The sequence below is a fragment of the Bombina bombina genome, chromosome 9, assembly GCF_027579735.1.
Source record: "Bombina bombina isolate aBomBom1 chromosome 9, aBomBom1.pri, whole genome shotgun sequence".
Taxonomy (NCBI): Eukaryota; Metazoa; Chordata; class Amphibia; order Anura; family Bombinatoridae; genus Bombina; species Bombina bombina.
The window spans coordinates 87596901-87610647 of record NC_069507.1 but is presented as its reverse complement, the minus strand read 5'-3'; the positions used below and the strand labels follow the sequence as shown (position 1 = coordinate 87610647).

Genomic DNA, 13747 nt, shown 5'->3' with positions numbered 1-13747 from the left:
AGGAATGCTCGTTTGTTCTGCTGGTAGCTCCGGCATGGCCTCACAGGTTTTGGTATGCGGATCTTGTCCGGATGGCCTCTTGCCATCCGTGGACTCTTCCGCTAAGACTAGACCTTCTGTCGCAAGGTCCTTTTTTCCATCAGGATCTCAAATCCTTAAATTTAAAGGTATGGAGATTGAACGCTTGATTCTTGGTCAAAGAGGTTTCTCTGACTCTGTGATTAATACTATGTTACAGGCTCGTAAATCTGCATCCAGAGAGATATATTATAGAGTCTGGAAGACTTATATTTCTTGGTGTCTTTCTCATCATTTTTCTTGGCATTCTTTTAGAATTCCGAGAATTTTACAGTTTCTTCAGGATGGTTTAGATAAAGGTTTATCCGCAAGTTCTTTGAAAGGACAAATCTCTGCTCTTTCTGTTCTTTTTCACAGAAAGATTGCTAATCTTCCTGATATGCATTGTTTTGTACAAGCTTTGGTTCGTATAAAACCTGTCATTAAGTCAATTTCTCCTCCTTGGAGTTTGAATTTGGTTCTGGGGGCTCTTCAAGCTCCTCCGTTTGAACCTATGCATTCATTAGACATTAAATTACTTTCTTGGAAAGTTTCGTTCCTTTTGGCGATCTCTTCTGCCAGAAGAGTCTCTGAATTATCTGCTCTTTCTTGTGAGTCTCCTTTTCTGATTTTTCATCAGGATAAGGTGGTGTTGCGAACTTCTTTTGAATTTTTACCTAAAGTTGTGAATTCCAACAACATTAGTAGAGAAATTGTGGTTCCTTCATTATGTCCTAATCCTAAGAATTCTAAGGAGAAATCGTTGCATTCTTTGGATGTTGTTAGAGCTTTGAAATATTATGTTGAAGCTACTAAGTCTTTCCGAAATACTTCTAGTTTATTTATTATCTTTTCCGGTTCTAGAAAAGGCCAGAAAGCTTCTGCCGTTTCTTTGGCATCTTGGTTGAAATCTTTAATTCATCATGCCTATGTCGAGTCGGGTAAAACTCCGCCTCAAAGGATTACAGCTCATTCTACTAGGTCAGTTTCTACTTCCTGGGCGTTTAGGAATGAAGCTTCGATTGATCAGATTTGCAAAGCAGCAACTTGGTCCTCTTTGCATACTTTTACTAAATTCTACCATTTTGATGTATTTTCTTCTTCTGAAGCAGTTTTTGGTAGAAAAGTACTTCAGGCAGCGGTTTCAGTTTGAATCTTCTGCTTATGTTTTTCATTAAACTTTATTTTGGGTGTGGATTATTTTCAGCAGGAATTGGCTGTCTTTATTTTATCCCTCCCTCTCTAGTGACTCTTGCGTGGAAAGATCCACATCTTGGGTAATCATTATCCCATACGTCACTAGCTCATGGACTCTTGCTAATTACATGAAAGAAAACATAATTTCTCCAACATAGGTGTGTCCGGTCCACGGCGTCATCCTTACTTGTGGGATATTCTCTTCCCCAACAGGAAATGGCAAAGAGCCCAGCAAAGCTGGTCACATGATCCCTCCTAGGCTCCGCCTACCCCAGTCATTCTCTTTGCCGTTGTACAGGCAACATCTCCACGGAGATGGCTTAGAGTTTTTTAGTGTTTAACTGTAGTTTTTATTATTCAATCAAGAGTTTGTTATTTGAAATAGTGCTGGTATGTACTATTTACTCAGAAACAGAAAAGAGATGAAGATTTCTGTTTGTATGAGGAAAATGATTTTAGCAACCGTCACTAAAATCCATGGCTGTTCCACACAGGACTGTTGAGAGCAATTAACTTCAGTTGGGGGAACAGTGAGCAGTCTCTTGCTGCTTGAGGTATGACACATTCTAACAAGACGATGTAATGCTGGAAGCTGTCATTTTCCCTCTGGGATCCGGTAAGCCATGTTTATTACGATTGTAAATAAGGGCTTCAAAAAGGGCTTATTAAGACTGTAGACTTTTTTTGGGCTAAATCGATTGATTATTAACACATATTTAGCCTTGAGGAATCATTTTATCTGGGTATTTTGATATAATAATATCGGCAGGCACTGTTTTAGACACCTTATTCTTTAGGGGCTTTCCCAAAGCATAGGCAGAGCCTCATTTTCGCGCCGGTGTTGCGCACTTGTTTTTGAGAGGCATGGCATGCAGTCGCATGTGAGAGGAGCTCTGATACTTAGAAAAGACTTTCTGAAGGCGTCATTTGGTATCGTATTCCCCTTGGGGCTTGGTTGGGTCTCAGCAAAGCAGATACCAGGGACTGTAAAGGGGTTAAAGTTCAAAACGGCTCCGGTTCCGTTATTTTAAGGGTTAAAGCTTCCAAATTTGGTGTGCAATACTTTTAAGGCTTTAAGACACTGTGGTGAAAATTTGGTAAATTTTGAACAATTCCTTCATGTTTTTTCGCATTTGCAGTAATAAAGTGTGTTCAGTTTAAAATTTAAAGTGACAGTAACGGTTTTATTTTAAAAAGTTTTTTGTACTTGTTATCAAGTTTATGCCTGTTTAACATGTCTGAACTACCAGATAGACTGTGTTCTGAATGTGGGGAAGCCAGAATTCCTATTCATTTAAATAAATGTGATTTATGTGACAATGACAATGATGCCCAAGATGATTCCTCAAGTGAGGGGAGTAAGCATGGTACTGCATCATTCCCTCCTTCGTCTACACGAGTCTTGCCCACTCAGGAGGCCCCTAGTACATCTAGCGCGCCAATACTCCTTACTATGCAACAATTAACGGCTGTAATGGATAATTCTGTCAAAAACATTTTAGCCAAAATGAACACTTATCAGCGTAAGCGCGACTGCTCTGTTTTAGATACTGAAGAGCATGACGACGCTGATATTAATATTTCTGAAGGGCCCCTAACTCAGTCTGATGGGGCCAGGGAGGTTTTGTCTGAGGGAGAAATTACTGATTCAGGGAACATTTCTCAACAGAACCTGATGTGATTGCATTTAAATTTAAGTTGGAACATCTCCGCATTCTGCTTAAGGAGGTATTATCCACTCTGGATGATTGTGACAAGTTGGTCATCCCAGAGAAACTATGTAAAATGGACAAGTTCCTAGAGGTGCCGGGGCTCCCAGAAGCTTTTCCTATACCCAAGCGGGTGGCGGACATTGTTAATAAAGAATGGGAAAGGCCCGGTATTCCTTTCGTCCCTCCCCCCATATTTAAAAAATTGTTTCCTATGGTCGACCCCAGAAAGGACTTATGGCAGACAGTCCCCAAGGTCGAGGGAGCGGTTTCCACTTTAAACAAACGCACCACTATACCCATAGAGGATAGTTGTGCTTTCAAAGATCCTATGGATAAAAAATTAGAAGGTTTGCTTAAAAAGATGTTTGTTCAGCAGGGTTACCTTCTACAACCAATTTCATGCATTGTCCCTGTCGCTACAGCCGCATGTTTCTGGTTCGATGAGCTGATAAAGGCGGTCGACAGTGATTCTCCTCCTTATGAGGAGATTATGGACAGAATCAATGCTCTCAAATTGGCTAATTCTTTCACCCTAGACGCCACTTTGCAATTGGCTAGGTTAGCGGCTAAGAATTCTGGGTTTGCTATTGTGGCGCGCAGAGCGCTTTGGTTGAAATCTTGGTCGGCTGATGCGTCTTCCAAGAACAAGCTACTTAACATTCCTTTCAAGGGGAAAACGCTGTTTGGCCCTGACTTGAAAGAGATTATCTCGGATATCACTGGGGGTAAGGGCCACGCCCTTCCTCAGGATCGGCCTTTCAAGGCAAAAAATAAACCTAATTTTCGTCCCTTTCGTAGAAACGGACCAGCCCAAAGTGCTACGTCCTCTAAGCAAGAGGGTAATACTTCTCAAGCCAAGCCAGCTTGGAGACCAATGCAAGGCTGGAACAAGGGAAAGCAGGCCAAGAAACCTGCCACTGCTACCAAGACAGCATGAAATGTTGGCCCCCGATCCGGGACCGGATCTGGTGGGGGGCAGACTCTCTCTCTTCGCTCAGGCTTGGGCAAGAGATGTTCTGGATCCTTGGGCGCTAGAAATAGTCTCCCAAGGTTATCTTCTGGAATTCAAGGGACTTCCCCCAAGGGGGAGGTTCCACAGGTCTCAGTTGTCTTCAGACCACATAAAAAGACAGGCATTCTTACATTGTGTAGAAGACCTGTTAAAAATGGGAGTGATTCATCCCGTTCCATTAAGAGAACAAGGGATGGGGTTCTACTCCAATCTGTTTATAGTTCCCAAAAAAGAGGGAACGTTCAGACCAATCTTAGATCTCAAGATCTTAAACAAGTTTCTCAAGGTTCCATCGTTCAAGATGGAAACCATTCGAACTATTCTTCCTTCCATCCAGGAAGGTCAATTCATGACCACGGTGGATTTAAAGGATGCGTATCTACATATTCCTATCCACAAGGAACATCATCGGTTCCTGAGGTTCGCATTCCTGGACAAACATTACCAGTTCGTGGCGCTTCCTTTCGGATTAGCCACTGCTCCAAGGATTTTCACAAAGGTACTAGGGTCCCTTCTAGCTGTGCTAAGACCAAGGGGCATTGCTGTAGTACCTTACTTGGACGACATTCTGATTCAAGCGTCGTCCCTTCCTCAAGCAAAGGCTCACACGGACATTGTCCTGGCCTTTCTCAGATCTCACGGATGGAAAGTGAACGTGGAAAAGAGTTCTCTATCTCCGTCAACAAGGGTTCCCTTCTTGGGAACAATAATAGACTCCTTAGAAATGAGGATTTTTCTGACAGAGGCCAGAAAAACAAAACTTCTAGACTCTTGTCGGATACTCCATTCCGTTCCTCTTCCTTCCATAGCTCAGTGCATGGAAGTGATCGGGTTGATGGTAGCGGCAATGGACATAGTTCCTTTTGCACGCATTCATCTAAGACCATTACAACTGTGCATGCTCAGTCAGTGGAATGGGGACTATACAGACTTGTCTCCGAAGATACAAGTAAATCAGAGGACCAGAGACTCACTCCGTTGGTGGCTGTCCCTGGACAACCTGTCACGAGGGATGACATTCCGCAGACCAGAGTGGGTCATTGTCACGACCGACGCCAGTCTGATGGGCTGGGGCGCGGTCTGGGGATCCCTGAAAGCTCAGGGTCTTTGGTCTCGGGAAGAATCTCTTCTACCGATAAATATTCTGGAACTGAGAGCGATATTCAATGCTCTCAAGGCTTGGCCTCAGCTAGCGAGGGCCAAGTTCATACGGTTTCAATCAGACAACATGACAACTGTTGCGTACATCAACCATCAGGGGGGAACAAGGAGTTCCCTGGCGATGGAAGAAGTGACCAAAATCATTCTATGGGCGGAGTCTCACTCCTGCCACCTGTCTGCTATCCACATCCCAGGAGTGGAAAATTGGGAAGCGGATTTTCTGAGTCGTCAGACATTGCATCCGGGGGAGTGGGAACTCCATCCGGAAATCTTTGCCCAAGTCACTCAGCGGTGGGGCATTCCAGACATGGATCTGATGGCCTCTCGTCAGAACTTCAAAGTTCCTTGCTACGGGTCCAGATCCAGGGATCCCAAGGCGGCTCTAGTGGATGCACTAGTAGCACCTTGGACCTTCAAACTAGCTTATGTGTTCCCGCCGTTTCCTCTCATCCCCAGGCTGGTAGCCAGGATCAATCAGGAAAGGGCGTCGGTGATCTTGATAGCTCCTGCGTGGCCACGCAGGACTTGGTACGCAGATCTGGTGAATATGTCATCGGCTCCTCCTTGGAAGCTACCTTTGAGACGAGACCTTCTTGTTCAGGGTCCGTTCGAACATCCGAATCTGGTTTCACTCCAGCTGACTGCTTGGAGATTGAACGCTTGATCTTATCGAAGCGAGGATTCTCAGATTCTGTTATCGATACTCTTGTTCAGGCCAGAAAGCCTGTAACTAGAAAGATTTACCACAAAATTTGGAAAAAATATATCTGTTGGTGTGAATCTAAAGGATTCCCTTGGGACAAGGTTAAGATTCCTAGGATTCTATCCTTCCTTCAAGAAGGATTGGAAAAAGGATTATCTGCAAGTTCCCTGAAGGGACAGATTTCTGCCTTGTCTGTGTTACTTCACAAAAAGCTGGCCGCTGTGCCAGATGTTCAAGCCTTTGTTCAGGCTCTGGTTAGAATTAAGCCTGTTTACAAACCTTTGACTCCTCCTTGGAGTCTCAATTTAGTTCTTTCAGTTCTTCAGGGGGTTCCGTTTGAACCCTTGCATTCCGTTGATATTAAGTTATTATCTTGGAAAGTTTTGTTTTTAGTTGCAATCTCTTCTGCTAGAAGAGTTTCAGAATTATCTGCTCTGCAGTGTTCTCCTCCTTATCTGGTGTTCCATGCAGATAAGGTGGTTTTACGTACTAAACCTGGTTTTCTTCCAAAAGTTGTTTCTAACAAAAACATTAACCAGGAGATTATCGTACCTTCTCTGTGTCCGAAACCAGTTTCAAAGAAGGAACGTTTGTTGCACAATTTGGATGTTGTTCGCGCTCTAAAATTCTATTTAGATGCTACAAAGGATTTTAGACAAACATCTTCCTTGTTTGTTGTTTATTCTGGTAAAAGGAGAGGTCAAAAAGCAACTTCTACCTCTCTCTCTTTTTGGATTAAAAGCATCATCAGATTGGCTTACGAGACTGCCGGACGGCAGCCTCCCGAAAGAATCACGGCTCATTCCACTAGGGCTGTGGCTTCCACATGGGCCTTCAAGAACGAGGCTTCTGTTGATCAGATATGTAGGGCAGCGACTTGGTCTTCACTGCACACTTTTACCAAATTTTACAAGTTTGATACTTTTGCTTCTTCTGAGGCTATTTTTGGGAGAAAGGTTTTGCAAGCCGTGGTGCCTTCCATTTAGGTGACCTGATTTGCTCCCTCCCTTCATCCGTGTCCTAAAGCTTTGGTATTGGTTCCCACAAGTAAGGATGACGCCGTGGACCGGACACACCTATGTTGGAGAAAACAGAATTTATGTTTACCTGATAAATTACTTTCTCCAACGGTGTGTCCGGTCCACGGCCCGCCCTGGTTTTTTTAATCAGGTCTGATAATTTATTTTCTTTAACTACAGTCACCACGGTACCATATGGTTTCTCCTATGCAAATATTCCTCCTTAACGTCGGTCGAATGACTGGGGTAGGCGGAGCCTAGGAGGGATCATGTGACCAGCTTTGCTGGGCTCTTTGCCATTTCCTGTTGGGGAAGAGAATATCCCACAAGTAAGGATGACGCCGTGGACCGGACACACCGTTGGAGAAAGTAATTTATCAGGTAAACATAAATTCTGTTTTATGTAAGAACTTACCTGATAAATTCATTTCTTTCATATTAGCAAGAGTCCATGAGGCCCGCCCTTTTTGTGGTGGTTATGATTTTTTTCTATAAAGCACAATTATTCCAATTCCTTATTTTATATGCTTTCGCACTTTTTTCTTATCACCCCTCTTCTTGGCTATTCGTTAAACTGAATTGTGGGTGTGGTGAGGGGTGTATTTATAGGCATTTTGAGGTTTGGGAAACTTTGCCCCTCCTGGTAGGAATGTATATCCCATACGTCACTAGCTCATGGACTCTTGCTAATATGAAAGAAATTAATTTATCAGGTAAGTTCTTACATAAATTATGTTATTTGCACACTAGATTACTCAAACTGATGATTTTTGGAGACTTACTAGAGAGATCACTAAATATATTGTTGACTCATCTCCCTCAAGGAGACTGCTGCCCCAGAAGCCACTAAAATATTTCACTTAATCATGAAATGTAACGGTAAAATTGTAGTTATATAGTTTAAGCAAATGTAAAGTAGGCTTACCGTTTCTTATTTCTATTCTGTTTACATGATCATTTACATTTTGTTTTTCAGAGACCTTCACCAAGGAGAAGCAACAGCCCAGATAAATTCAAGCGCCCCACACCACCTCCTTCTCCAAACACTCAAACCCCAGTGCAGCCGCCACCACCTCCACCACCTCCAGCACAACCTGCAGTCCAGTCTGCTGCATCTCAGTCTGCAACTTCCCACAATTCAGTGCATCCTTTCCCTCAACCCTAGTGCATGTGCTCTGCAGTCTCTGCATTTTGAGTTGGACTCATACCATGGAACAGTTTACTAAAGCCAAAGGCTTATCTGTCATATTTGGATTTGACTTTATTTGCACTGAGGTTACATAGGCTTCACTGTTTTATTGTGTTGTAAATGTTTGTCTTAAAATGCAGCCAGTGTTGTGGGTCTACAGCGTTTAACTTCCCAACACGATTACTTGTCCATGTTTACGGAAACTTCATGTACGTTCATTCTCTGGCTGGAACAATTGCTACTTGGTATTGGGCAGAACCAACTAAAAGTTGTACAACACTGCTCTAATACATCCTCTCAAGGCTTTTAGATTTGTGTAGTTAAAGGGATATCATCTTTTTTTATGAGTTTGTATAATTAAGCATGATAGGTTGATTTTTTTTTTTCCGCAAAGGGATATCCCAAGCGTTCAGGAAACAATCACTACATATGAGTAATATTTAATATGGACACCTTTTGGGGTGCTCATGAAAACCATTGTGGTTGTAAGCCAATCTACAATGAATATACACAATTTAAAATGAAGCCAATATTGCTAACAGCAGTCATGCTCTTTGAGATATAGTAGCATGGATACTTTGCAAGCCAGTATGTTAATATTCTTTACCAATTATGTGTAAATCAAGATTTTATGGAGGTAGGTGAAGTTCTTCAGTGCCTGTAACTCCCATACATTTTATATGCTGAGCAAGTTTTGTGTTGCACACAAGACGTAACTGATGCAAAAATCACAAAACCAAAATATCATCTATAATTGAAATGGTGGTGAAATGTGGGGAATTTTGTTTAAATATGTGGAATGTATTGTAAATTGATCTTAAGATTTAAATGTATCCTAGATCATCATCATAAGTAAACTGTCCGTAAATTCATTTCTGACACTCACAGTATTTTTTTTTTATTATTTTTTTTTTAATAGTTATTTTTGCAAGTGTAAAGAGTATGAGCTGTATAAATTTAGCTATATGGGCTACATAAGTGAAGAGATTTGTGAAAGACATTTGGCATCTTACTCTGCATAGGTTTTTCTTTTGTTCTTTTTCCCCTGCATATTTTAAAAATCAAACGTAGCATATAAAGAGAATATGATTTAAAAATTACATTTTAGCAATGTCTTGACTTGTCCAGTTATTTTGTACTAATTAGAATCAGGACATATTACAGAGAACGTAGCACAGCTTGGCACTATTGATTGCTTATTTAGCAGAATACTCTAAGCCGGTACAATGTATAGAGAATTATTTTCTGAATACATCTTTTTCATTCATTTAGCACAAATAAATTGTTTGGTTTCACTTTGCAGTGAAACAGCATTTGTGTTTTCTTTAAGATTTAAATTGTTTTTTTTTTTTAAATTTTAGGTAGGATAGTGTCAAAATTAACAGTAAAATATATTCAGGTGTACATAGGAATAGTAGTTGTGTGATTTTGTGTATAACAGTACATGACTACATATTATTTAAGTTCAAGCCATTTGGAATATATTAAAAACCTACCAGAGACACCCCTTTGATGATAGCAGCAATAACATGCAATCTCTACAATCCTCAGGCTGTCGGCAAGACCCCCACACTATTACCGGGCTGAAATACCCTGATGTACAGGGTATGTCACTGTCGCTAAGGGGTTAAGCTCCTCTTTCTCTCTAAGGACCCGATTAGCAAAGACTTGCTGCCATAGAGAGAAGTAACACACAAACTTTCATCCCCCACCTACTTTCCTCTCTGTTTTTTGTTTTAAAATTTCTGTCTTTTTTACAATGGGCTTTGTTCCGTTTCTATTCAGCCAACCAATGGACGGTCAGACAAGTTTCTACATGGCCCAGATAAATAATGTCCTCTAGAGCTCCACTTTTTTCTACTGTCATTGAGGTCCAATGTCTTTTAAGCAGTTACAGGTAATTTAACAGAAGAAAAATCAATTTTTAGCAGACTGCTTTCTCTCCTAAGATATGGAGAGTTCAAGACATTCAATTACTAGCGGGAATATCACTCCTGGCCAGCAGGAGGAGGCAAAGAGCAGCACAGTCATTCTCTTTGCATCTGTCAATGGAGGAAGTGAAGTTTGATGTCTGAAGAAATGAATTCCTTTTTTCTGGTATTTTTCCCTGCAAGCAAGGATTTGGGTTTAGCTGAATCCATGTCAATCTCTTCAGTAGAGTAGTGGTGGCTTTTAAGCAGTTGTGAGGTAGTCCTTGCTTTGTTTCCTAACACATTGCTGCCAATGGTACAGATAGCCAGAGTTGTTACTCTGCTTTTACTTTTTCTACAGGTCTCTCTGTAAGGAGTATGTGTCCTTTCATGCCTCGTGAGCTGTCTTCCTGCCAGGCAGCTAGACTGCAGGTAAGTGCTTTTGTCTTCTAGGTCTTGGAGACTTGCACTTCAGAAGAATATTTCATATGCAGTAGATGGGGACATCTTTAAAACCCTTTATACAGGATTATCTTTGGCAGTGAGCAGGCACATTATGTATGTTTAGACTAGGGGGTTAATCTTCCCTTCGGACGTTTTTCCTCTTTGGGCTAATTTTGTTGAAATACTTTATTAGTATGTGTGTGGGGCTTATGTTTTATACAGGGATTTATGTATAAACTTGAAATTTGGCAGTTGGTTTTCTTTGCTTGCTTAGCTAGAATAGGCTAACTGACAGACTACTTGAGCTTTTGTCTAAATTTAGCTCCGGTGTTGTAGGCAGAGCGAAATGCATGCCTTTTACTTGCTGCATAGTTTCCTCTCTCTGCCGGTCATGTGACCTCTCTCTGCTGGTCATGTGACCTCTTTCTGCTGTCGGATATTCACGGAGCGAAGCGGCATCATCGAATTTTAGTCTCTTCAGTGTCGATCTACTATACAATCGTTTTAGAGACTTCTGGCAGCCAAATTGTGTAAGCGTTATGGTAAGGCACCTCAGTCTGTCTGAGGTGTAGGGGTCTGATTGGTTTATTATTTTAAAGAATTTTTGCATAACGTTAAGCGGCTGTGGTATTAAAAATTCTTAAAGTGACAGTGTATTAAAAATGTCTACAATTTGGGATTTTTTTTTACTTAGTATTATGGACATGAAAGACTCTGTCTTTTGACAAATGCTGCTTATGCCTAGAGGCACAAATTGTTTTGCCTATGCAATTCTGTGCTGCATGCTTAGCTAGAACACTTCAATTTAAAGATAAATTGTTGCCCTCTCAGGATAATGCTGTTCAGGCAATGTCACAGCTTTTCTCCTCAAACGTCCCAAGCCTCTATGGCGTCAAATACAGTGCCCTGCAGTTCTTCTCAGCCTCCTGGAGGAGTTTATTTGCTTGCAGATTTTGCTGTACAGGTATCTTCTGCGGCATTATCTGCTTTTCCTATGATGGGAAAAAGCAAGAGAAAAATTAGACATTCAGATAGTAAGGTTTCTGTTCCACCTACTGCCACGCAGGTTGCCCTCCCTCATAAGTCTGAGGATACGTCAGTAGCCTCTGAGGGTGAAATCTTAGATTCGGACACTATTATTCCTTCATCTGATACTGAAGAAGTAAACTTCAGATTTAAGCTTGAACACCATGTACTGTTAAAGGAGGTATTTGGCTACTTTGGATGACTCCAATACTCCTGTGGTTGTCAAGCCTAAGAAGTCTACTAAACTTATTAAATACTATGATGTTCCTTCCTCTGTGGAAGTTTTTCCTGTCCCAGACCGTGTAACAGAGATTATTTCACCGGAATAGGAGAAGCAAGGGATTCCTTTCTCCCCGTCTCCCGTATTTAAATAAATGTTTCCTGTTGCTGACTCCATTAAAGATTCTTGGCGCACGGTGCTTAAAGTAGAAGGGGCTATTTCTACTCTGTCTAAGAGAACTACAATCCCTATAGAGGATAGCTGCTCCTTTAAGGATCCTATGGGCAAAAAGCTGAAAGCTTATTTGAAGAAGATGTATGTTCATCAAGTTCTTCAATGGCAACCTACAGTAGCAAGTGCGGCATCTTATTGGTGCAACGCCTTGTCTGAATCAATTTTAGTAGAGACTCAGTTGAAGGAGATACAAGATAGGATTAATGCTCTCAAACTAGCCAATTCCGTTATTTCTGATGCTAACATGCAGGTAATTAGACTGGGAGCCGAGATGTCTGGCTTCATTGTCCTAGCCTGCAGGACAATGTGGCTAAAATCTTGGTCAGCTGATGTTACCTCTAAGTTCAAGCTTCTGCCGCTTCCTTACAAGGGTAAGACCTTGTTCGGACCTGGTCTGGCAGAAATAATTTCTGATATTACGGGTGGAAAAGGGTCTTTTCTACCGCAAGACGAGAAGAACAGACTCAAAGAACTTCAAAGTCATTTTCGTTCCTTTCGTAACTTCAAAGGTCAAAAGTCTCCCTCTTCCAAGCAGGAGCAGTCCAAGTCTTCTTGGAAGCCCAGTCTTGGAATAAGGGGAAGCAATAAAAGAAACCCTCAGCTGAGTTTAAGTCAGCATGAAGGGCCGGCCCCGGATCGGGGGGGGGGCAGACATTCCCTGTTTTGTCAAGTGTGGAGAAGAGATGTCCCAGATCCTTGGGCTGTGAACATAGTAAAACTTTCCCTCCCAGGGGCAGATTCCACCTCTCAAGATTATCTGCAGACCAGCTTTCTACATTCAGGACCTTTCCTCACTGGGAGTGATTTTTCCAGTAAAGGAACAGGGTCTTGGATTCTATTCAAAACTGTTTGTGGTGCCCAAAAAAAAAGGACCTTTTCGACCCATTTTAGACCTAAAGTCCCTCATCAACTTTCTCAGGGTACCGTCCTTCAAAATGGAATCCATTTGTTCCATTCTTCCTTTGGTCCAAGAGGGTCAGTTCATGGCGACCATAGATCTGAAGGACGAGTATCTTCATGTTCCCATCCTCAGGGATCATCACAAATTCCTGAGAATCACCTTTCTAGACAAACACTTTCAGTTTGTGGCTCTTCCGTTTGGCCTTGCCACAGCTCACAGAATTTTCTCAAAGGTTCTGGGGGTTCTCTTGGCAGTGATCAGGTCTCAGGGAATTGCAGTGGTGCCATTCCTGGACGACATATTTGATTAGGCGCCATATTTTCAACAAGCAAACTCATACAGAGATTTTGTTGTCTTTTCTACATTCCCACGGTTGGAAAGTGAATCTGGAAAATAGTTTCCTTGTTCTAGCTACAAAGGTGGTTTTCTTAGGGACCATAATAGATTCCCTATCTATGAATATTTTTCTGGCGGAGGTCAGAAAATCCAGAATTCTATCCTCTTGCCTCTCTCTACAGTCTACTGTTCGGCCATCAGTGGCTCAATGTATGGAGGTAATTGGTCTGATGGTTGCTTCCATGGACATCATTCCCTTTGCACGATTCCATTTGAGAGCTCTGCAATTATGCATGCTCAGATAATGGAACGGAGACCATTCGGTTCTGTCTCAGCGGATAGATCTAGACAAGTCAACAAGAGACTCTCTCCCGTGGTGGCTTTCTCAGGACACATGCTTCCAGAGACCTTCCTGGGTGATTTTGACCACGGACGCCAGCCTGCTAGGCTGGGGAGCAGTCTGGGACTCGTTATACGGTGCAGGGACTATGGACTTGGAAGGAGTCTGCTCTCCCCATAAGCATCTTGGAATTTAGAGAGATTTACTATGCTCTAATGGCTTGGCCTCAATTGTTCTTAGCCCAGTTTATCGGGTTTCAGTCGGACAACATTACCTCAGTGGCTTA

The 13747-nt window shown here is 42.0% G+C and overlaps 1 protein-coding gene across 1 annotated transcript in view; it reads left to right on the top strand.

The window, feature by feature from the left end:
- The window catches only part of CCDC6 (coiled-coil domain containing 6), a 321876-nt gene extending 312954 nt beyond the window's left edge, over nt 1-8922 (top strand). The window contains exon 9 of the mRNA XM_053692244.1: nt 7838-8922. Within this exon, the coding sequence (XP_053548219.1) occupies nt 7838-8026 (189 nt within the window). The 3' untranslated portion in view covers nt 8027-8922. The remainder of the gene's footprint in view (nt 1-7837) is intronic.
- The last annotated feature ends 4825 nt before the right edge of the window (nt 8923-13747 follow it).